The 26,280-nt window shown below is 36.4% G+C and overlaps 1 protein-coding gene across 2 annotated transcripts in view; it reads right to left on the bottom strand.

Annotated features, from left to right (window-relative positions):
• The window catches only part of FSTL5 (follistatin like 5), a 305,571-nt gene that overhangs the window by 238,715 nt on the left and 40,576 nt on the right, over positions 1–26,280 (bottom strand). For both annotated transcript variants that reach the window (XM_066317637.1, XM_066317638.1), the window contains exon 2: positions 7,425–7,563. In XM_066317637.1, coding sequence (XP_066173734.1) covers positions 7,425–7,547 — 123 coding nt within the window. In that variant the 5' untranslated portion in view covers positions 7,548–7,563. The remainder of the gene's footprint in view (positions 1–7,424; positions 7,564–26,280) is intronic.

Here is a 26,280-nt window from a genome sequence, read left to right as displayed (position 1 = left end):
TTGCACTGCAAGATTACAAAACCCATGGTTCACAGGAAGTACAGATGGGTTGTTTAACCTGACATCTTGGTAACATAAAATCAGAACAGCGGCTACTGTAATAGAAAAAAAAAGAAAAAGGTATAGTACTATTTCATTAAATATGGTTTTATCTAAAAAATACCAACTTGTGCTCCAACTGCACATCACATGCCTAGTAAAATTATCACAGTTCAAAATGAAAACTGAAAACATAGTTAGAAAAAAGTAAGCAATGAAAAAAAAAGAGTTTAAAATGCTGATATATTTTCCCAGTCCTAAAAGGAGATAATTTATTCTGAACTTGTTTTTCTACCACACAAAGTATAGGAATAAAAGTATTAATAATGTTTTAAAATATAGGTATTGAAAAGAAACATGGATGCAAAATGTAATATTTAGCCAATCTAATTGGGGCAAATTTAAAAGGAGTCTATTAGTGCACAAATATTTCAATTTGATTTTATACTAAAGCCCAATGTAAGAAAGAGTTTTCTTTCTGTTATTTACACTTCCTCAGTTGGGAATACATCATTGTACACTAATGTTTAAAACTGTAGTGGGTTGACCCTGGCTGGATGGCAGCACCCACCAAAGTTGTTCTATCAATGTCCTCCACAAGTAGACAGGAGGGAGAAAATATAATGAAAGGTTCATGAGTTAAGGACTGGGAGAGATCACTCATCTGTGATTTGGCCAGTCTGTGCCAAATAATGACACAGGCAAAGCAGCTTTGAATTAGATATATTAACTGAATTTATTGCTAACAAAATCAGAGCAGGACAACCAGAAGTAAAGACCTTAAAAACACCTTTCCCCCACTCCCCCCTCCTTCCTGAGTTCTACTTGTTCTGCCTCAGTAGCGCAGGGCGATGAGGAGTGAGGGGTTTGGTCAGTTAATCACAAATTGTTCCTGCCATTTCTCAGGGAGAGAAACCCTTCCCCTGCTCCAGCATGGGGTTCCTCTCCTGGGAGACAGTCCTTCATGAAGTTCTCCAACCTGAATCCAACCCTTCTGCAACAGTTCTCCACATAATGCTGCTGTTGTTAACATGTGTCACTCTTCCACAGGATGCAGTCCTTCAAAAGGCACAGACTGCTCCAACATGGGTTCCCCACAGAGTCACAAGACCCACCAGGAAACCTGCTCCAACATGGGCTCCTCTCTCCATAGGCCTGCAGGTCCCTGCCAGCCTCCTTTCAGGCATCCACCTACTTTGGTGTGGGTTTCCTTCATGGGCTGCAGATGCATCTCTGCACCCCCGTGGTCCTCCATGGGGGGCAAAGCTGCTGCATCATGGTTTTCACCATGGGCTGCAGGAGAATCTGTGCTGGGGCACATGGAACACCTCCTCCTCTCCTTCTGCACAGACATTAGTGTCTGCAGAACTGTTCCTCTCGCTTATTTTCATTCTGCTCTTTGCTTACTGCAGTTATATCTGCACAGTAACTTTTCTTCCTTCCTAAATATCCTATCACAGGGGTTAGCACCATTTCTGATTGGGTCAGCCTTGGTCAGCAATGAGTCCATCCTGCAACCAGATGATGTCGGCTGTGTTGGACATGAGGGAATGTCCTTTGCAGCCCCCCTGCTATAAAAACTAGGCCATGCTAACCCAACACAAAAGCCAATGCTTAAACTACATAATTATTTTCATTTAAAAACAGAATTTAAATAGATAACCAGAATAAGTGGTGAAAAAATAAACCACAAACTAAGTTGATCATTATTTAGTTAAGAAAAAAGAAAAAGAATCTGGGGTACAGCCCAGTTTGTCTACATACCAACAAAACTGTTATATACCATACTTATTGCTTAATATAATTTTATATTGATTTTTGCATGTTATTTCTCTACATTATAAGCATTCTCTATGCTACAGGATATCACTTTCATTTTAACAAATCAAGATAATAAAGGCTAATATAGACAAAAAAAGTCTACATCTTCTAGGTAATAAATAGAGGTATTAAATCCATGGGGAAAATGATTGATAAAAAGAAGCAACCGAAAAGACTAAAATAAAGCATTTCTTTGATAGAAAAAAAGAATAAAGAGATGGAATTAAATTACAGAGTAGTCTTGAGGACCTGAAGATTAAGAGGCAACAAGGAAACTATGGAAAAGAGTCAGATTTCATGAACATAGACTTCAAGTATTTGTTCTCCTTCATGATCTTAGAAATCCAAACTGTAGAAATTTAAATAGGAGAAAATCACCTCAAGTAATATGCAAAAAAAATCTCTCCTGGTTTTGTTTTGCTATTACTGCAATTGCAATTTGTGATGACAATTTGCCATCATAATAGAATATGAGAAAACATGCTAGTCAAATATCTGAAATGATAGCTGATACAGATTGTGTTTGCATTGAATCCCAAATACCAAAAAGATGGAAAACATTTCTTATCTATCCAGAAGGTAACTGGAAATCCTTCTTCCAGGATTCAACATGAGAAGGCCAAGCTGACTACCAGAGAAGATTATTACATTGCCTCAGTACACCAGTATGTTATATTCTATTCTTTGCTGCCAACTTGGCACGTGAAATTAAAAAACCAGTGTCAATCAAAAGGTAAATAATACATGAATCTCATCATGCTTCAAAATATTTGGTTGATATTAATCTTTTCCACAGTGATGATGTTCAGTAACAAGAACAAATAAGATAGAGCAAAAGGTTCATCGGAGTAGTTAAGATGCCCCTTTGCTCCCTGACTGGCCCTCTTGATTTTACAAGTTTATGGATAGTCATTGCTAATATGTATCAGCAAGCACCTTGAAAGGAGGAATCAGCCTTGCCTTAATTCCAGATTTTGAGTCTCCACCCACCAAGTGACTGACTAGTTGGAAGAAGGATTATAGAAGAAATTTTACAGGGAGATTTTAGAAGCAACTTTCCTAAGATTTAAAATATGTTTTGAGCATGCGGTGAGAGTTAACAAAAATAAAATGTTTAATTGATATTAGCTTATTAATGCACAGTTATTGTAATGGGGTTAAAAAAAATACACACACTTTTTAATGCAAGTGATTAAGAGGGAAAAAAATTAAAACTGAGTCTTGCTACTTCTAATCCTGGAATTTGCATAGGACATAGATACTGTGCTTATGGAACATCAGAAGGAAGAAAACTCTCATGTTACTTTAAAGCTGAGAACAGCACTGACATGACAGGAAAAGCTCTTAGTCCTCAGGATTCACTGCTCATCTTCAATAGATTTTTTTTTCCTTTTCTCTCTAGGACTGAGGATTTTAGAGGATCAAATTTTATGACTTCTTAGATCCTGCAAGCAAACAGATTTTCCAGATAGACACTGTGAACTATAAATCTCAGGTTGTTTGGAGACCAGACAACACAGAGAAAGCACAGGCTATTTTTGAATCCTGGAATACTATTTTCTTTCTTGGGTCTCATGACACCCTAAATGACAGTAAGATCATTGAACACTCAGCCTGTCTATACTTTACAGACATTTCAGTGCTCTTAGCAGAGAGAGAACAATTTATAAGATTTGGGCAAAAACCTAAAAGTTTATGGATCTTTTCTGTGCTTTTTGTTTGTGCATTCAAAATTGATTTTAATTAGCTGGGACAGAAGCTTACACTCTTCTCTTGCTTTGTTTAATTCAAACAAAGTGCTTAAACACTTCTAAACTGGATCTAACTCTAACATAACCTAAACCCCCTAAATGGACCTAGTCCTGAGCCCTAATTTAATGAGAATCAGGGTTGAACTGATGAATTTACCAGCAAAAAGCAACAGTAAGAAGGGGAGAGGAAAAAGGGAGAAAGGCAGGGTTTTTACAGAAAGTTAAAAGAAATATTTTAGTCTGGAGAAATACCACAGACAAGAGTGAGGATTGCAGAGCTGAGTTACTTCCCCTTAGCCCTTTGGTAAAACAAGATGAAATCAGGACAAAGCTAGAAAGACGTCTGAATCAAGAGATCAGCAGAAGGCAGTGAAAGCTGGCATACCCCCTTTGCCGTACCCTCCGTACGCTCCTGCTCAGCTCGAGCTCTTTTCTGATGGAGCATCCTGCACAGGCCAAGGCTAAGGCTGAGGCTGAACTCTGGTTTCCCTGGATTCTCCCCTCTCTGTTGCCAGGTTCCCCCAAGCCCACCCTCACCCATGCTCTCAGTGAGGGGTTAGCCCCCACTGTTGGGAACGCGACTGTCCTAACCTCGGCGCTGGGCCTCACTGAAAGGAGTCCAGGGGACAGGACTGTTACATCTTCACCGACTGTCCCTTCAGACTAAAACTGAACTGCTCCCCAGCGTGACAAGATCATTAAAAACAACGCACTGTCACCAGGATTACTCCCTCCTAAACCATGTGAACCCCCTGGCTTGCCAAGGAGGGCTGTGCATGCATGTGTCACATAGGCAGAGTTGGCATGCTCTGGACTATACATATGGATGTACAGGATATATTTCATACTTCTTAGTGTCTGACAGAGGCTTGGCAGCCAACTGTTGCCATTCTGCCAGGCTGCCACCTGCCTGTTTATACCTGGAAATCTCAGAGCCTACACTTTTTCACTGAAGGCATTGCATAAACATTGGTCTCTGTCAGAGGCATGCAAATTACAAGAAGAAAATTCATTAGGATGCTAAAAATACTTCCTAACAATATCAGGTGGGAACCTAGGTATTAACAAATTGCTCACAATACTTCAGCAGCAACGCAAGAAGACTCCCAAATGGAAAGTACCTTACAAACTTCTCCAATGTTTTGACAAATGAAGAACCAAGAATTACCTGGCTTAACAAGAAATTCACATGCTGTTCAGACACAGTCTAGTACTTTTCAGCATAACCACACAAATGTAAGCCGTGGCAGTTAAACAAGGGAAGGATACTGAAAACAACTTTGAGAAGTGCTTTGTAATAATCTTTTCTCAGCTCTGGTTCAAGAGAAGTCATCTCTTCCTGGGTTTGAATATTTCATACATAAACACTGCAGTCAAACATTTGATCTTCATTACCATTATAACAGCCATGACCTTTGGAGGTCACCCTGTCAAATCTCCCTGCTCAAGCATGGTCACCAGCAACAAGCTGCCCTGGACAGCTTTTAAATATCTGCAAAGATGAAGACTCAACAAGCTCTTTGGGCAGTTGGTTCCAGTGCTCAAAGTAAAATAACATTTTCTTATGCATAATTTTCCCCCTATTTATAAAGTTTCTTTTCCATAGAAATGCTATTCTTTTACTTTCAGATTATCACACTGATAATATAGACTAAATTCCTACTTGTAATTTCTATGCATGAGAAGTTGAAATCATTCAAATCCCTTTTAAAACAACACAGCCTTTATGATATGAATAAGCCTGTTTCCACCACAAACACAATCATTATTTCAAGATAATACCTAAGTACCAACAGGATTGTTTTTCCTTGCAGGTTGAAATTTAAGGTTGCTCTGGTTGGACTATTGTCCAAGATAAATTCCCTTTTAATAGAGCTAGAGTGATTAACTTTTTTTTTTAATCTTTGCACACGTAAAATTACATACATATTGCCTGATCAAAGCCAATACAACTGCATATATTCATTATCATCTGTTTGTAGTAAGTATTCTATCAGCATAACTTAATCTAAGCACTTGATTTATTGTTTGATTGAAGCAGAAAGTTTCTTTTACCATATTGTTTACATTTTGAATATGCATATCTGTGCCAGAGTTGGTTTTAAAATTTGACTTAAGAAAAGTTTTATATTCCTAGGTTTTTTGAATACATGTCCCTAATACCAAAAGCTGAACTAAACTAAAACAATTTTTATCTAGACATATTGCCTAAGAAAAAAACCACCATATTTTTCAATACATTTTATATTAATTTTAGTTATTTTTATGTTGTTTGCATATTTCCATGTGTGATTCTCCCAATATTAAACTTGGAAAGTTTATAAAACCCTATTCCAAGAACTAAATGAGAGTTATCAGTATATAAAAAGTATAATTAAGAAACACCAACATATAAATAGTTCCACACACATTCCTTAATATCAGAGACCATCTAATCTCAGAAATAATGCTAATCATACCACACATTTTGTCCTTCACTGTTCTCAGTCTTCATGGTTTTGTTTTGCGGTTTTTTTGCACATGTGATTTCTCTCACACATGATTCATTCCACAGTTTCATTACTAGTCTCTCTCTTCCTTCTAGATTTCAAAGTACTTTTCTTGTGCTATTTTATTTTAGTTTGCTTACAGCTGTCAAATGGAAATAAAGTGATGAGACAAAGTTTTGAATAATACTCAACATAAAAACCTGTGTGCTGATACAGTTGTTTATTTCCTTGACTGTAGCCTGATTCAGTCTTTACTGATTGAGAACATTCCCTAGAGGGTGCATAATTGTATAATTTTAAGATTTTATTTTCCATCTGTTGAGAAACTTTTTGTATTTTATCTACATAGCATACATTAATTAGCTAATAGGCAAGTGTTTTACTTGTTTGAGAATTCATGTTGCCAATTCCTCCTTACATGCTGAGACAGAATCACACAATGTTGGGTCTCTCTATTAAAGTAAGGACCAAAAAGAAATACTTTTCATACTTTACAGAAAGTACTAAGAAATAAAACTAGCACTATCTTGAAACAATAATAGAAACTAGCCTTTAGAATTTCTAGCTATAAATCAGATCTTTTACTTGTAGCACAAAAATTCAGAGGTTAAAATTTTGTTCTCTCTCTTGGCCTGACTGTAGGTCTTGAGGCACCTCAGATGCTGCTCCCATGACTACCATGCCAAGAAGGAATTAAGTTGATCAGATCTATGCTAACTTTACACAGCCCATGGAAATATTACAGCCCTTTTCCTTGTTTTACAGAACCACCACAGAAGTTTCCCTTTAGCTACCAGAAGAAGAGCAGGATTTGTTAGCTGAGAACTGTTTTGGGAGTCCTGGATTCATGACAAACAAGCATCAGGTGGGTAAAATTTGAATGGCATGTAGCAGTTGAATATAGGAACCATGTAACTCAGAAAATATCTGCACTATGCCCTGGTCCAAAACTCTTAAATTCGGCAAGCACTGGAAACATCTTGAAGATCTACCTCTTGCAAACAAGTTTCTATTCATTGGTTAACTTTGACACTATTCTTCTTTGATTGGCAGTTTCCCTGATCACTGAGGACTGGGACAAGTCCTTGCCTTAAGCAGATGCTGACAGTTGCTTTAAGAGAGAGTCTCTCCTGGCTCTCCCTCTGAGTTTCTGTTGAAATAACTAATCTTTAGTTTTTGAAGCTAAAACAGATCTTATGTCACTCTCTTTGAAGAGGTTAATTTCTGAACATTACTCCAATAAACACAAAAAAGACAAGGCTGGAGTGTAACTTAGCCCTTGAACATAGAAGGAAAGGAAGAACAATTATAAAGTAATCCATACCTTGTGCCGTAATCGTACTAGGGGCTGATAGGGCCTAAAGTCGAATCCTTCCTTGACTGGCCACCCGTCTGCTCCCAGCAAAATGCATCCAAGAAGTAAAACAGTGGACCACCACATAAACATCTTTACAGGTCTGTTTCTGTGAAAATAAAATGTACAAGTTCAGAGATGCAATCTTACTTTAGCATAAGCTGTATAATAAAGGTTTACAATACTGAAAATCCAATTGTGGACCTGAATAAATACAGTAGATATAGAACAATCCATCTGGCATAACAGCAAAGAGAAGAAATGGTAGTAGTCTTTGGGACAGCAATATCAATTTGGTTGTGCTGAACTGAGAATTTTTATATCCCTATTCAACACTCATATGAGAGAGTCACTGAGGAAACAACCAGGAAAAGTCCAAGAAAAGACAGAACATAAGAGAAAAGAGGTGGTGAAAAGCGCAATACTTTTTCTCAGAGGAAAGAAAAAAATTATTATCAATCACATCTTCATCAGCGCGTTATTTTAAATGTGGTCTCTTGTGATGCACTATTCACAACCTAAAAACTTATAATAATCATACTCACAGATTTATAGATACTTACAGCATGAGAGGTACCTTATGTGGTTTTAATGGATGTACATATGTGCATTACATAAGGAGTTTCAGAACCTATTAGAGATATGCAAAATCTATTATCTATTCAGCTTTTGTGTTGAAACCATCATGTTAAATTGACAACACAACAAACGGATCTTCATTACTTCAAGATACTCCCAACTCAGTCTGCTCAGTCTGTATTATTCATTCCTGCATTATAGGACAGAGGTGAGCCACTTTCATGCATGAGTGCGGGTTTTTCCCCTTTTTACTTTGCTTTTCGTTCACTTAGTCTGCCAATGTAGAAACCTCCAATAAGAATCAAGATAAACAGGAATAAGTACAAAAGATCGAAAGTGTGCCCTAGGAGTCCAGATTGTGCACCAAATTTTCAACTCCTGTCTGACATTTTCTTTTCTATGGGAAATCATCTGAGCATAAAACGTGAACAAATTGGGGATCACTTATTATCCTGTATCATTTACAGTCATGCTCCTGGCAATACTGTTATACAAACTGTGGTTTTGATTCTTATCATTTTTCTCATAGCAGTAGTCTTCACAGTCACCTGAAGGCAGAGAGCCTGAATAGAATTAATTCCTGTGGAGATATTAAATGCAGTAAATGAACTCTACTCTTACCTCCATTCACAGTCTCAATAACAGATCCTACTTAGGTCTGCTACCTTTCTTTGGAGACTACTCTACTTTGGTAAAACTTGGTAAAACCACTTAAAAGTCTGTTTCATCCTAACTGCAGCTGATTTTTACCAGTCTGCCTTGCCTTCACACTTGTAATCCAAACAAAAGCTCGACATTAATACACCATATTACTTCGACATCACTTACCTTTAGTTCCACCAAACCCAACCTCATTCTGGGTCTCCCTATTAATCAAACTTAACATTTCATCTCATTTATCATTACTTATTCCAACAGTTTCCACTCCAATTACCTTTCTTTGGTGCTCCAGCTTTTCTAATATACATAGTAGAAGTACCTCTCTTAGGAGAGCTTGCACAGAATACATTAAGAAGAGAATTATTTGAAACACAGAAAACAAGCTCTATTACAGAGAGATACTTTACATAAATAACTTCAGGCTTGTTCTTCTACACCTGCTCAGTAACAGGATATTATAGTGAGGATAGGAAACGACACAGTCAAATTCCCTTTTTGAATTCCCCTCACACTCCCACCAAAACAGAAGGGCTAATCAGATATTCCAGTGGACCTTTGCTATGGGATTATTATTACTAATCTAGTTTACTGATGGGAAACACCAAAAAAAGACAGTTTCCGAACTCTGAGGACTCAAGTACATTACGATATGGCATTTTCCTTCACTGATTCTGGGTTAGTTCTCAGTATTATTGTTACTGGAAAAGTACATTAAAAAAAAAAAAAAAAAAAAAAAAAAAAAAAGGAAGAGAAAAAAACACAAAGCAAACAAAACAAAAATCCCAAACCCACCACCCACCCAACAAACCAGAAAAAAAGAAATATGAAAAATCAGAATCTTGATTTTTTAATCTCAAACAAAACATCTCTTTGTGTTCGTTGATTTTTTTGGTTTTTAATACGTAATTGTTGACTTTCAAGGTCAGAATCAGATTAGTTTAGTGTTTGTGCATGCTAAGACTAGCTGTGCATGGTTGAACCTTTGTCCCCTTTGTGCACTTCTGGAATACCTCTCTCTGCAATGAAAATTTGGTTGGAAAACAGTCATTTCACAGAAGGTTGTAAGAGCAGCCAGATTCCACCATCCTCCCACAAACTGAATTTATTTTAGTCTCATGTGGTGTAAAAGAATAGAGTTCTTATAGTTTTGAAAATTGTTTGACCTTGAAAAGCTTATGCTTTGTACTTGTACAGAAGAAGAGAAAATTATTACATGCTCAGTTTCTGACTTCATTGCCTGACACATGGACAAACACTTACAACCCAAATTTAAAAGTAAGCTTTTTGGACAGATGTCACCTAAAATCCTAAAAGCATTCAGGGTCCATGTAGTTAATATTTGCCTTTTTAGAATTTAAAATATCCATTGTTATTTTGTTGTTTTAAGTAGCACATATTTTCTATTGAATTTATTGGATATCTTAAATGATTATTTATTTTTTAAATTACTACCAAAACCACAGTTCTCTTTAATACAGTAGTATTATCAAACTTTTATTTTAAGAAAAGCTATGATCTGTCCTAAAGACTTACATTTTAAAAAGTTGAATTAAGAGCAGGAACAAAAATGATTTTTCAAAGCTTTATTGCAACTCCATATTTGGGGCTGCATATAGCTGAACAGAAAGAAATAAGGTATCAAGGCTATATATTCATGTTACATAAAATTTCTTCTTTCTTATTTCTACTTGAAAGTACAGCCCAAATTACAAGCAAAGAGGATGTTTCCTTTTCTTTTAATATTTATTATTAAAAGATCAGAAATTGTGTTTTGAAAGAATTGTTATATTTCTGAACTCAAATTTGCATTAATGATCTAGACTCTCTACTCATTAATTATAATCTGGCAGAACATGATATTTCAGTGTTTAGATAACATTACTCTGTATTTTTAACCTAATTAATTATATACTTGTAAAGGTGTTGCTTATAGGTTATTATTATATGTCTACTTTTATTTTCACTGAAGACTATTGCTTCTTTATGTTCATACAACCATGTTTGGAAATCTGAGGAGCTGACTTGGTTTACTCTCTCTCATTAAGCAGACACCAATCTGTATCTCCGCATTTTCCTGTTTCTTTCTCTGCACACTTCCCACTTATAATATGGATTATAGGTTAAAATGCAAAGAAAAATTTAAAAATTATAAAATATTCCAGTGCATATTTTAACATATATATTCATGATTTGTCTGCCAGTAAACACCAAACTGAAATTCTTAAACAACTACCAGCAATAACACCATATCTTCCATCTTATTAATGCAAACAGTTAATTTACAAGTTAATTTACAACTACTCATTGCATGTAAATAATTAGGGGGTGGGTTTCCCCCCACATTGCACACAAATAAGTAGGAGTTTGAGTTTCTTTCCTCAATGTGCATTAATTCACTAATTTCAAATGAGCTTAATGCACTATTTTAGCATCAAATCAATCTGTGTTCTAGGAGTCATATGTGTTTTTTGTCCTCAGATTTGCCTCATGAGCTGAGAAGGAATAGAACGAAGGCTGTCCAACAGATGATGGTTGTTCCTTATTTCTCACTGTACAGTAATTTTGTCAGTATCAAATTTAGACTTTCTTTTCTGATTCTCAGAAGGCTCTGTCATTTTACTTTTTAGCCCATTTCCAGAGCATTCATGAATCTAATGTACTCTGCAGTTTTCTCACTATTGATTTCTTTCAATTTCAGTTACTGCCAAAATTTTTTTATAAATGATTATCCATAAGAGGATTCTTTTATTCTGTGTCAAGTTTATACCTTAAAACTCTTGGATGAGAAGCACTGCTAGATAAGCTATAGCTTCTGAACCGACAGAAAGAATACCTTAGGATATCTCACTTGGCTTATTTAGGTAAGGGAATTGGGACCCTTAAATAATTTTCTGGGAAGGTTTTTTTTTTTTTTCTTAAACAAAGAAAACTACATGAAAAGTTCACAGAGTTTCCACCATCACCCTGATGATCAGATAGTCACTGCTAAGTTAGAGACAAATTAATACTTGCGAAAATGTAATGCAAACCTATACCTCCCTTTTCTCTCCTGCTACTGCTTTTCACCCTTGCAAGTCCAATACTAAACAGAAAACAAACTAAGTAATAGTTTTGACACCTTACTTAGGAATATCTAATAGTGATTAATATATTCTACAACACCATAATGAGTGTTTCCTATCAAAGTTATTATGATTTTTAAATCTTCTCAGCAGATCATTGGCAATATGAATTTCATTCTTTACCTAACTTTTTCTTGTTGGACTAGGAAAGGAGTTGCTACTATGAAAGTTAAACAAATGCATAATAAGCACTACTTTTACCTGTGCCCATGCTGTAATCTTCATAAAGAAGACTGAAAAGATATTGTGTTTTACACAATCAGTTCCAAATATGATAATGAGTACTTAGAGTGTCCTAAAAAAATTAATTAATTTAACCTGGCTTCGCCATAACATATACTCAGTTACAAGAATGCACTATTTTAAAATATATACATATTTAGAATTAGGAACTTTGCCATTTTTAAAGCTCTTTTTTCTTTTCCAGAATTCCTCAGCTGTTATGCTCTATTCTGTGTTGATAAATGGTGACTAGCCAGGATATTTGGCATTAAGAAGAGAGATACAATTCATTTGAAAATGTAAACATTCCGCCTCAATAAACTAATCTGATCAATTTAACGCCCCTACAAAGTAAAATATTTAATACTGACCCAATCACTGCATTCCTCTTGCCTTTAAAAGAAAAGATGTATTAACCTGGCATTATTTAAAAGGTCAGTTTAAACATATCAAGGAGTAGTACTGTATGCTCTCAGGAAATGTCAGTCTGTCTTTTACATATTATTAATCTAAAAAAAAAAAAATTGTCTATTTTGTGGGGATCAGAAAAAGACCATAAGCTATGTCACCATATTCAGTGTTATTAATAGGTTTATAATACAGCCTTAGTAATAAATATAAACCATGCTTCATTGCCTGTGACTTTGAGGATTTCATTGCATATAATGATGGACACAAATAACCAGCCATGAAAGAATACGCTGCTACCATTTCTTAAGATGCTTTTATCTACCCTTATGGTTTCGTAGCAGAAACGTAGCAGCAAATAAAGCATTTCCTTGTTTAGAGGCTATTATATTGCATTAACTTTCAATGCATAGCAGACATTTTAGCTAAAAGCATGTCTTTTCTCATTATCCTGCCTCTACTCTACCCTAGTTCCCCACATCTCCACACACAGTCTGCCTTCAAAAACATCACGACAGTAATTTATACACCAAAAAAGGAGTTCTTACACGGTGGTCTCAGTATCATATTTTCTTATGAATGCATGTTTTCTTATGAATCCATATCTAGCAATGTTTCTCCTTGTCAAAATGCAATGCGGAAAGCAGATCACAGTGCAGTGGGGGCAGCTCTCACCCCCATGACTCCCTGACAGCTTTTGAGCACTGCTCACTTCATGCTGTCACCTTCCAGTTTTCTCCACAAGTGGCAGCCACACTCTGAACCAGAGTTGTTAGGTCACCTTAACTATGTACAGCAGGCTTGGGGCTTGCAACAGCGAAGTGCAGCGCTACTCCTACGGCAGCCAACAGCTCGTACATCTGCGTACCAATCTGTTCTCTGTGTCAGCTGCCACGTTATGTGGCTACAGCCACTCACTGTGCAGGCACATGCTCTTCATCCTTCACCCACCAAAACAGGCTGGCAAGTCATTTTGGAACAGCCAGCAATGCTACTGACAGCTCATGTGCTGGAGCACACAGGATGAGAAATATTTTTTAAAACAATCTCACTAAAAGCTCTCATCATGCCAGATGTATCCTGCCTTCTGCTGACTCCTGTCCATTCCTCCATTGCTCCTTTCCTGATTTAAAATGTAAAACCATCACCCTGCATAAGCAGAAGGTGGAGTGCAGGCCTTTGAACCCCTGTACTACTGCACTTAGTCTCGGTGCAGACCTTACAAACGTGTCAGGTGGCTCCAAGGCAGGTACGTCCAGGCACCAGCATGGTGAGCAGCCAGCACAAGGCAGCCTTCCCTGCCTTTCACTCGAACTCCCTCTCTGCCCTCCCTTGCACGGCCAGGTGCTGGTGGGTAAGAGCAGCAGCCCAGGCAGCCCATCCTTGCTTTATGGGGGGGTACAAGCAGGATCCATCTGCCCAGGGCTTTTCTAGAAAGGCTTCCTTGGAACTGGCCCTTAAAAATTTGCAGCAGCTCATGTGACCCTGTGCACAGGCGGCCTGATTGTGCCAGGGCCATTCCTGAAAGGTCAAAACACCTGAAATAGAGATGCAGCAAGGACACTTATCTATATTCATGCTCGAATTTGATCTTACCATTTTCGGTATATTTATTTATTTATATAAAGGATGATACCCAGATGCCTTAGTGTTAGTGACCCCAGTTTTAATGATTTATAACGAAATGAGAAGTGGCAATTTTAAACCTTTCTTATAAGTTCTTCACAGTCTCATAATTTCTTTAATATTTCAGAAAGAAGAACAAAATGAGGGTACTATAGTCTACATATCTCAGAGGAGCTTTGTTTAATGGATTCAAGTTGTGTATTGATTTATTTTTCTTCCAAGACTTGAGTATCAATCTCAAGGTGCTTTTAGCATCACTGATATATGCAAGTGCTAGTTTGTGGAGGTTATACTATTACTGAGGTGGTCTGTTTCTTCTCTCATTAAGCAAACTTGTCACAGCTGACTCCTCAATATACTAGAGGATTAATGTTTACCCTCATGGCAGTATCTGAACTGATGAGAATTCAACCACTTTATGTTATGAAACCAGAAACAGAAAACTGGCCAGCATAGAACTCAGGTGAATAGCTTGGTACTGTTAATGTTTTACGAAATTTGTAAATTGACACCTAGTATACCATTGTCCAGCTGTGTCCTTTGCATACACTAGAAATGATAAATATTTTTGCTTTCAAGTTTTTAATGTTTTTCTTCTAAAATAAAACTTTGGTGACATTAAACAAATGTAAAACCAAACAACAGCTGTTGGCACTTCCAGAGTAAATGGTTAAGAGTACATTTGAGAAAAGACATTATCCTAGGGAAAGCAAAATGGCCGCCTAAGATACATTTTTTGTTTAAAACAGGTGAACTAAATCAAAGACTAAAATTCTCCATGTTTGCTGTGATATATTAACCTACCACCCTTACTTCTCTCTTTTGTTATTCAAGAAAATATTGAGATTTGGTAAAACAGTATTTGCCAAAAAAATTGAAACTTTTGTGTTATTGAACTCCTTAGATGAATGCTAAACCATGATATGTCTATATTCAGTTCAAACAGACATGATAATTTAGAGAATCACTTTCTATTAAGTATTCTGGTTAATGTTATGGTTTTATCCCTTTACATCTATGAAACTCTCTGCATTGAAGTGCATTGTAGCCAACAGAGACGGATCCCATCTTTTTTATCCAGTGAAAGAGATGTTTCAATAACTCAGCTGGCTGAAACTCAACCCACCTTGAGATTGTTCCTCAAGATCACCATGAAAATGGCAAAGACTGGAATAGACAGGTTTGACTTTTATACCTTTAATTGGATTTGCCATAACAAAAGAATTATAAAGGACCGCAGAAGGAAACTAAGTCCTAAACCACAAGAATGCAAAGAGAGAAGGTAGTTAGGGGCAGGGGAAGTAGCATTTCAGCAGTCTTCATAGCTGGGAAGATTACTAGAGTGCGTATTAATCAGCAAGAGATGTGACACGGGACATGCATGACATGCAAGAAACCATGAGCTCCTGAACGCAGCAGAACAAACACTGACAAGATATACGAAATTATCCAACTGCAGAGAATAAAGAGTTTGGAATAGTTGGATTGAAGCACAGCTCAACCAGCAAACAAAAGGACCAATGAATGTTGCAGCTATTTAAATAAACAAGGACTATCTGTAGCTGAGGGCAGTTTGTCCTTACCAGGATTGAACAAAAAATACATTTGCCCTCCAGTAGTCTCCCCCAGTGTCCACATTAATATAATTAACTATAGATGAAAATCTGACCTAATTGACAACATGAAAGCAACATTAAAATCCACATTTAAAATGTCTGGTCCAGAATTTCACCCTATTTATATGATTAAGCTACAATGAACATTCACAAGAATGGAATCAAAACTTGAAAATACCTGTTAACTAAAATGAAAAAAAATTCAAAGTTTCTTCTGATTGTTTTTAGGAAAAAAAAACCTGTGTCCATTCATATAGGTTCACAGAAGTACACAAATAGAGTAAAGTGTTCTGTACTTGAATTGCCAAAATAGTAATAGATATTTTTTCTTTTTCAGTTTAACTGCTGTGGAGCTTTTCGCCTCTCTCCTTTCCTGCTTTGCGGTGACTCAACTCTCTTCTTTTTTGCCACAAAGGTCAACTTTCTCAATTCAGCACAATCAGAAAGAAATACAGAAAATAGCACTTGTTTTGTCAGTCATAAAGCTGGCATAGGTTCTTAGTGCCACGTACTTGGATGTTTAATGCTAAGTCTGTAAAAAAGGATTTTCCCAGCTTATGTAAAAAAAAAAATAACAGACTGAGAAAAATAGGAAGGAAACACATACAGTTTCTGAGATCTGATAGAACAAAAACCCTTACCCTATCATAACTAATTAAAAAAATTGACTCTAACAGCTGACTTGGTCATTTGCATTCTACTATTTATAATAAGTGTTCATCATTATAGCACATAGTAATTTTCCTAGAAAAGCTGCAGTCTTTAAAGCTTGCAAAGATATTTCTAATCAAACAATGGGTTTCTCATATTGTATGCTTACAATCCCAATAAATAGGATCTGATACTAGACTTCCTGCTATTTTTTTAACGTCTTATACTATTTTACTGGGTTTTATAGCTTATGGTTTTATACCACTCTAATATAACTACTAAGAAGAAGCTTCCAAATGAATGCTGGAAAGCTGACAGTGAACCAGAAAAACCTGCCATTTCCTGACTAGGCTGTAGCTAAATAGGACTGTAAAATTATTTTTTTTTTCAAAAATTCTTTAGCTAAAAATTGTCATTTCTAAGAAGAATGAAATGGAAATAATACAAAGCAAGGAGTAGCCAGTATGTGGTGATGGTGGTGTGTGAAAGGAATGTATTTTGTGCCTCAACAGCCACCATTGTATAATACAATGAAAACAAAATTTTTTGTGCACATTAACTTAAAAAAACAAAAAGTTTTATATACTTTATTTGGTTTGGGTTTTTGGGGCTTTGAGGGTATTTTTTGCACTGTTTGGTTATTTTTGGAAAGGCAAAAAGGTAAATATCTTGTTTTAACTATACAACAGAAATACAAGAAAATGCTTATGTAGAATCGTCTGGAATTAAGTTTTGACATCAGTGTGCCAGGAAACACTAGAAACAGCCTCTTAACCAAAAAAAACCCCTCTCTATTTCAAGAAGAAATTAATGCTCAGATGCCATCACCAGACACTCCATATCACATCTGGTATGAACTCTGTTCATAGGCAAGAGCATCCCTCTGTTCTCATGTGAAAGTGTCACCCTGAAGCTACAGCATGAAGAGTGACCACCCCATCCCCCTGAAATATAAATTTGTGCTCCCTTTTTCATCCCACCTTGAGGCTATTCTCATTTTTTGATTCAACATTGACCCCGGGATTGTCTCGGACACTTCTGTAAACTGCTCACGAATGAGCCAGGAGATACTGCTGAACATCACATTCCAACTGCTCTGTCACAAATGCTGATCACGTGGCAAATGTCCAAGTGGGTCTTTACTGACAAATCAGTTACTGTCACATGAATTATCCTCAGTGCTAAGGTAGGCATCCCTATGCTATTACAACTGAAAGCTTCTCTTGCCCCTGTCTGTATTTTAAAGGTCTGGAAATGCCTATGCCTCAGCAATTTCAAAGACTTCTTGTTATCCAGATGAGATTTTCTGGAAGCCACAAAATACAGAAATTCATCAAAACTGAGAAAGAGAGTTTTGGAAGTTATTTTGAAAGTTTTTATCTGAGTCAGCAATACACAATAGAATACGAAGCCTTCCATCCTCCAGAGTAAGACATGGGTCATCTCAAACCACAGCTGACAGCAAACCCAGCTCAAGCCTTCTCTCTTTACCTCCTCCAAAAATACTATGATCTGTAGCAACAGAAAGTTCCAGCAGGAAGAAAAAGAGAGTGCCAAAGAGGGATAAAGGCAATAAATGTAGGGGGCCAACTGATACATCAGGTTCCCTGTTCATTTTCCTGGTAAGGTGCAGATAAGAGAAAAGCAAATGCTGCTAAGGAGGGAGAGGGATATTCCATGTAGCAATGCATATGGCTCATACTCCTTAATTCCTCACTCAATAAAAGAGTGTCAACACTCCGTGCTGACACTGCACCCAGTGGCTGCAATTTCTATATTAAACACTTGGAAAACAAAACAAGAGCAGGGCCATTGCTGCCCTCTCTCAAAGTTGACTGCTTTGGGCAGCCTCCTATGATTAAAGCCAGCCTCATCAACAACCCAAGATCCAGTTTGTAAGGTCCTGCTACATACTTCGTGTTCCATAATAACACCACAGCCTCCGAGAACCATGTAATACACAATATATACTGAGGGGGAAAAAAAAAAGAAAAAAATAAAGAGTAGGTGCCATTAAAAGTATTAAAAAGCCTCCCTTATTTCCAAAGTCACTTGACTTATTTGAACATCACCCATGAAAGACAGCCTGGATTCAGCTCTAAGTTTTGTTACAGTTTTGGCTACTGTTAAAACCCAAGGGAGATATAAATCTGGAAAGAGAACATTTAAAAACCACTCCTGAAGAACCATTTACAACACAGGGAAAGGCAACCCTTTCAAGCTTTTTGAGATTGAAAGGGTCTTTCTGTTGTTGTTTTTTTTTTTCTTTTCTTTTTTTTTTTTTTTTTTTTTTTTTTTTTGGGGGGGGGTGTGGGTGGGGTTGTTGGGTTGTTTTGGGTTTTTTTTTGTTTTGGTGTTTTTTTTTTTTTTTTTGTTTTTTTGTTGGTTTGGGGGTTTTTTTAACCATAATGGGGTATCAGAAACATGCCTGGGAGGATACTGGGTATAAACGCAGGTACTGTTTGCTTTACATCAATGCTAATCTAGATTAGCATTCCCCTGAGGCTATCCTCCCTCATGCGAGCTAATACTATAAGGATAAAGTGTCCCACTAGAAGCTCTGAGGGAAAAGTTTAAAGCTACATCTTGGGATGCAAGGGAGAGAGAGTAGTTACCTGCATTTCAGTGTCTAGAGTCATAAGACTGTACTGCTTTGTCTAAATTTTATGCCAGAGAATTACCATTACAGTCTATGTCTACATTAACACACTGGTTCAAATCAAATTAGTTTTACATACTTTTGAAGGAAGCTGTCTTGTTCCATGAGAGAATAAACTGATCTTCAGCCATGATATTCCAACTGAGAAGTGGAGAGCAGTGCAGGAAAAGGTTAATTTCTAGCCAGATCAACTCCATAATCCGGCTCACCACTCATATCAACACCACTCCCCAGTGGATGGTAAGACTGATCAAGGGCTGTAATAGAATGTGAAGGATAGCAGCGACCCCAACACAGTTTAATTAATACTATTAAACTATTTAGCCACAAAGTGAAATTGCACACCTTATTCTCTGATCATGGCTTTACTTGCCTAGCTACATCAAAGCAAACACAATAAACTTTAAATCACCTTATTTAAAATAGAACTGAAAGACTGTTTAGGCAAGCTTAGTATACCAGTATCTCTCTTACAGTGTTGTGACAATAAAAATGATCAAGAATCCCAGAGCAAATTGGAAGACTTTTTTGCTACTGTGACTCTCAATTATCTATTATTTTATCTAATGTAAATACCCATCCTAGAACAGCATTCTAGTTTTTAGGGTGGTTTTCTGGTCATAACAGCCCTTTGTGAACATCCAGAAATTTAAGACTCTGCTTTAGTAATGCTGACTTTTACCATTAATAGTTTTCTGTTGTTAGATTTGCTCACTAGTTCTAATTTTATAATATTTCTGGCAGATAGCCAGAAATAACATACATGCAAGGATAAAAAGGAGGATGCAAATTTCAAAACAATGCCATAATCTTCATTAGAGAAGTGTTCATCTAGTAATTAAGTGTGGAGCTGCACATATGGTGTCTGATTTATCCTCATATTTTCACTGATGCAAACTTGCAATGATAATATTAATGTAAATGTAACCATACCACTTCTCAGCCTGGAAGCACAGAAAAGCTTTTATTTTCTTCTCTTTTTCCACTAGCAATTTCACTTTTTTCTTTTCCCGCTAGAAGCCAAAAGAAAGAAAAGTAGCTACAAAGTCATAGGTTTAGCTATTGCACATTTTTCTTCTCCTTTGTATATTTAAGGGAAGTAGCTACTTCCCTTAAATACACAAAAAAATTCATCTCTTTTGGTGGATTAGAAGTCACATTCTTCTGGTTTTGGATTATACTATCAATGTTTTCACTCCCAGCAGATGCTAAGATATCCAGCAAACAGGAGTTTCTCTAGTGAAATATGAGCAAGACTTCTGCCCTCTGCCTAAATATCTTACACTAAAATTTAATTCCTGCTGAAGAGAAAAACGACATAGTCTCTTAACATGGAGCAATAGAAAAAGTATTTCTCAGTCCATAAAGTCCTTCCTTCTAAGAATACTTAACAGCATGCACGCTAAAGCTTTTGGTGATTTGTATGTACAATTACTAGGTTTTTTTTATTTCACTTACCTCTCACTTTCTACTCTGTTTTTTAAGCCCAGATCTGCCAAACTCTGACCCTTCACTTGTGAGCAGTTATATGTCTTTTTCTGGGTATATTGGTACAAGCCAAAAGGAGTAGCAGGATTCAACTCCTGTTCAGCTCCCTGAAAGCATAACCTATTTTCTGTACTCCAATTCTTGACAGTCTTGAGAGACTAGGTAAACTCAGAAATGTCCTAAATCAGAAATTTACCAGCAACGTTTCTTAAAAGGTATGTTTTCATATTCAAAAACTCAAACATGAGATTTCCACATGGTGATACTACCAGCTTTCCCCCCACTCACAGCTTCCTATGCCCCCCATCCCCTCAGCTTTCTATGAAATACAACTAAATTGTAAAAACATTTATTATGGAAAAGTCCTTGTTTTGATTCTTTCTCTTCCACTTGTACTTATTAACAAACTTAAGAATAATATTTTTGCCTAGATGTACCCTTTTCAATCAGGAAATTTCAACTCTGAAGCTTCACTTTTAGACCTCTTATCTTTGTAAATTAGTTGAACCTTCACACGCACTGCATACTCATTTTAAAGCAGTTTGACACCTGTCAGTTGCACTTCTCTATTTCCTTGTGCCTCAATTTAAGTTCCTTACAGAGGTGTTTTAATTTGTGAAGCCTTACACTTGACATTCTGCAGTCCATGCAAAGGCTACATGATGAACAGTTCAGAATTGTTATAGATAATTAAATACACAATTTTAAACACAAGATCCTGGCTTTCTGAAGCCAAAAGACCTTTTGTGAAATAAATTACTGTCAAAAATAGATAAAGTAAACCCAATGTAAAGGATAATGCAGGAAAAACAAAGTGTATCATTACAGATGGACCTAAATATCAGAAATAGAAGAAAATTACTTATGCATCATTTCTGTCTCACACCAATCATTACGATGCAGTTGTTACAGGATTGTAAAAGTATCTATCCCTCAGATACTGGTCAAAAGTAATAAAAAATTCATAGCAATTAGTGGTTTACAAACCTATTCTAAACACAGAACAAAGTGCTGAGAAGACACTTTTCTTTAAATGTTCACTGATTAGAGTAAGAGCAATAGACCCTTTGCAGCAAATGGTATTCCTTCTTGATCCCCCAAATGTGCTGTGGCTTGTAAATTGTTTTACGTTACCCATGGTAACATCAGAAATCCATTGGTAAATGTCAGATCTAGAGAAATAATGAATTTATGCTTTAAAATACCTCAAATTACCAAATATTTTCCTTTCTTTAAAACACCAAAGTGGGTTTCATGGTTGAGGGATACAAATCAATATGCCATAGAAACCTTCTACTGCATGCTGAAATAAGAAAGTTAATGTTGAAAATCAAAATTGTAATCTGAGATATTAAGGATCTCAGATGTATCGGAAGTTTAAAATAAGTCCATGCTTTGAATATTGAAAAAAGCTCCCAACAATTATTAATTGTTTTTGCAATGCTTGCATATAACATCACAACTCTTTCCATAGCTCTTTTTGCAAGAGCCCCAACTGAACAGAATCACTGAATCATACATCATTGGGAAAAAACCTCTAAGATCATCGAGCCCAACCCTTAGCCCAGCACCACTGTGTTCACCACTGAACACTGTCCCCAGGTGACACATCCACATATTTCTCGACCACTTCCCTAGGCAGCCTGCTCCAAATGCCTGGCCACCCTTTTACTGAAGACATTTTTCTTAATGGCAAATATTTAATACTCAACACTTAATACTTAGACAATACAAATTTTAAAATTCAGAGTTTCCATCCATGCATACAATCTCCTTTCCATTTTCTTAATTAGAAAAAAAAATAACAAAGGCACAAAACTATTGCTTATTTTTTAACCATTGAGAGCTTTGCGATCAGCTCTTCAGGCTTTCTTTCACCATTTACTCATAACTCCAGAAACACGCCCAGCTTAAAAAAAGATACAAGACTAACTCACTAAAGTTGGATCTTTGTCTCTCAAAAGACAAGCAGAGAATGGTAAAACTGAAATTATTAGCCATAATATTTCACACTGTTCATCGTGGAGTCAGATGCAGCACATAAATTAATAAAAGCACTCTCAATCATTAGAGCCAGAAAATTATATCATAAACTTTCATTTAAACCTCTTTATTAATGAGAGCTATCTGAAAGACCATGAGAACAGGGGAGTGCTACTTTTTTATATGGATTTCTGAGACTTTGGGAGTATAAATCAAATTTTCAGTGTAGATTTATTAATGACTTATGTGTATATCATGTATATTTTTACAAAGACAAGCATATCAGCCTCTTAAGAAGTTTACTTATGCATGGAAGAGATTACTGGTAGTCTAGAGCAATAGATGAATGTGACTATCACACAAAAAGACATAAAGGACATTAATACAGTAAAATATTACATTTTTGGTCTTTTGGGAACACCAATTTTAAGATCTGATGCTTGAAGCACTCTGTTTCAAATGCAACCTCCTTCAAATGTTTCAAATGCAACCTCCAAGGTGCAGAAAACCTCCCCCCACCCTGCTGACTGTATCAAGAACATACAAACATCGACTGTTCAAATATTTCTGTGAGAAAAATTCTCCACATATTAAATAAGAGAATCAGCCTATTATTAGACAGTAGACTAAAATGCAATTATAGCTAAGCAACACAGTTTAAATTCATTAGAAAAACTATCTTCAGTTCAAAAAATAATTAACATTACACAAAAGTTACATGTCAGAAGCTATGTTAATTATGTTTTTTTCTTTCAGTGCCCCAAGTAAAGAACTAAATCAGCCCATGTATCTAGGTCTAGAAAATACTTTACAGAATATTATCAAAATATTTATCAAAATTTATCAAAATTTATAAAAATTTTGACTGATTTATCAAAATCAGTCTTCAACAGATAAAAAAAAAAGGACAAATATATTGTTTTGTGTTGAAATACTACCATAGCACTAATTATCGCTGTAATTCTGAATTACATGAGAATATAAAGGTAGTATAAATGAAAGATAGAAATATATAGGTTAGAGGAGTAAAGATTTTAAAAAATAATATTTTAACTCTCCAATACACTAGCTAAGATTCACTTACCTTAAAAGGCATAGGAAATAAATGAAAAATATAAACAGCTTCTAGCTACCATAACCTGGTGCTGTGTCTTGTAGTTTATTTTAAGTAAGAATTTTCTCTCTGTCAAAGTACTTGATAATATGGAAGAGCGGCACTGTGATGAACTGTACTTCAACTTAAAAATCAGCCCTCAAGATTAAAAACATCAATTTCTCACTGAAGCTGAGGTTATGGCTAACCTCGACTGTTGCAAGGAGTGGGAGGATCCATGCAACTTAATTCCACTTGACAAGGACAAACACAAAGTACTTTCATAAGGGGTTTCTCTCTTTTCTCTGTAGCCTTTCCACTGCAAAAACTTAGGATGAGATGAACTTATGTTTCCATCTTGAAAGAGAGAAGAGAGAAAAGAAGGGTTCACTGTCAAAATAAGATGCTACTAAAAAAAAAAAAAAAAAAAAAAAAAAAAAACTAAATTTATTTTAAATTTAATTTAATTTTTTTATCTAAACTAGAGAGACGTGGAGTTGCTGTACGCTGACCACTCAGTGTATGAAGAAGTGGCTGGATGGTCAGACCCTCAGTGCTGTGGTTAATGACTCAATATCCAGGTGGAGGCCAGTGACAAGTGGCATTCCTCAGGGGTTGGTATTGGACTGGCACTGCTTAACATCTTTGTCAGTGACATGGACTGTGTGACTGAGTGCATCATCAGCAAGTTTGCCAATGACTCCAAGCTGTGGGGTCTAGTCAATACGCTAGAAGGAAAGGATGCCATCCAGAGGGATCTGGACAGACTTGCAAGGTGGGACTATTCAAAACTCTTCATGTTCAACATGGCCAAGCAAGGTCCTCCACTTGGATTGTGGCAATCCCAAGTACAAATAAAGGCTGGGTGGAGAACGGACTGAAAGCATCCCTGGTGAGAAGGACTTGGGGGTGTTGGTTGACAAGAAGTTCAACATGACTCAGCAACGTGCCCTTGCAGCACAGAAAATCTGGGGCTGCAGCAAAGGAATTGTGGACAGAAGGTCAAGGGTGGTGATATTCTCCCTCCATTCTGTTCCTTCGAGACCCCAGCTGGAGTACTGCATCCAGCTCTGAGAATCCCGGCAAAAGGATGTGGCCCTGTGGGAGCAAGCCCAGAGGAGGGCCAGCAAGACAACCAGAGGGATGGAGCACGTCCCCGGTGAAGAACTTCTCCAGGCTCTGAGATTTGGGGCTGTTCAGGCCCCAGGGAGACCACACTGAGGCCTTCCAGTGCCTAAAGGGGCCCTACACAAAAGACAAAGAGGTACGCTTAACAAGGCCACTTAGTGATAGCATGAGGGAGAATAACTTTAAACTGAGAGTAGTTTTAGATTACATATTAGGAGGAAATGCTTCATTACGAAGGTGTTGACACACAGCTTGCCCAGAGAAGCTGTGGATGTTCCAAGTCTGGAAGCGTTCAAGGCCAGACTGATGGATGGACTTCCACCCTGGTCTAGTGGAAGCTGTCCTTCCCCAGGGCAGGGGGCTGGAACAAGATGATCTCTAAGGTCCTTCCCAATCCAAAACATGCTTTCCTTGATAATATCAGATTTTGCACTCTTATCAATACTGCAGAGATAACTGAGCAGATGTTTCGAAATTATACCATTTTTCAGAGAATTTTCTGAGCATTCACTTCTCAGACCAGAGGAATATCTATAAAACACTGAGAAAATCTTTCTTTCACAAAGGTACCTGGTCTCAGATTTCTTTTAGGTCTCAAATCACTCATAAAAGGTGAATAGTTAACCGAGGTGTTGTATAAATGTCACAGCTTGTCATCAGAAAGCAGATAATAGTCTTTTCTGCACATATACTAAATGTGTTTGAACCTTGCATGTTTCTTGTTATCACTGGAAGTCCATGACTGTCACCAAATACAATGCTCAATTTCATAAATAGTTGTAACATTAGTGTACTATAGTCACTCTGTAACAGACTGAAAGTGAAAGGTTGCATTTATTCTTTTGACTGCTTTTGCATATGAATCAAGACTTAGATTGATCTACCAGAATGATATGAAATTGCTTTGGTTTTTCTTTCTCAGCAATCATTTATGACAAAATTTAATAAAATCCATAAACAATATGTATATATTATCAGTTATAGTGTTTTAAGTAAAGTTTACGAAGGAAAATACATAAAAGAAATAGAACTTGGAATGTTGAACTTTGTAACAAATCATAACCTGCAAGCTCTTTGAAAACCAAGTTTATTTCTACTATTCATCATGTAAGAATTTTCTACTTTTTTTTTAATTGCTCATTGATTTGTTTAAATGTGTATAATGATTTACACATTATTTAGGAATACAAAGTTCTGCTATGATAATAACAACGCATGCAGTTCAGAGGTACAATGCAGAAAGCCTCTAAAATAATTTATTTCCTAATGGAAGCAAAAGTATGTAAAGTAATAATCTAGAAATTCCTATCACTTAATATAACATTTTTAGTAATGAACAGATTGTTATCTGATTAAAGTTTTGAGCTGCTTTCAGATTACTTTGCTTCTTTTTGTAGATATTAGGAAATTCCTTACGAAGGAGCTAAAAATACTTGCAGAAAGTTTTTAATATGCTGACGTGAAAATGATAGTGGTTTTTACCACAAGACAGCCTATTCAGTGGTAAAAAATATTTCAGATTACAATAAACCTCACTTGGAATAAAATGAGAAGAAAGCTCTGTCAGGAAAAGAAAGAGTATTTTAAATAT

This window comes from Sylvia atricapilla, chromosome 4, assembly GCF_009819655.1.
Source record: "Sylvia atricapilla isolate bSylAtr1 chromosome 4, bSylAtr1.pri, whole genome shotgun sequence".
NCBI lineage: Eukaryota > Metazoa > Chordata > Aves > Passeriformes > Sylviidae > Sylvia > Sylvia atricapilla.
This window is presented reverse-complemented; position numbering and strand designations above follow the sequence as displayed.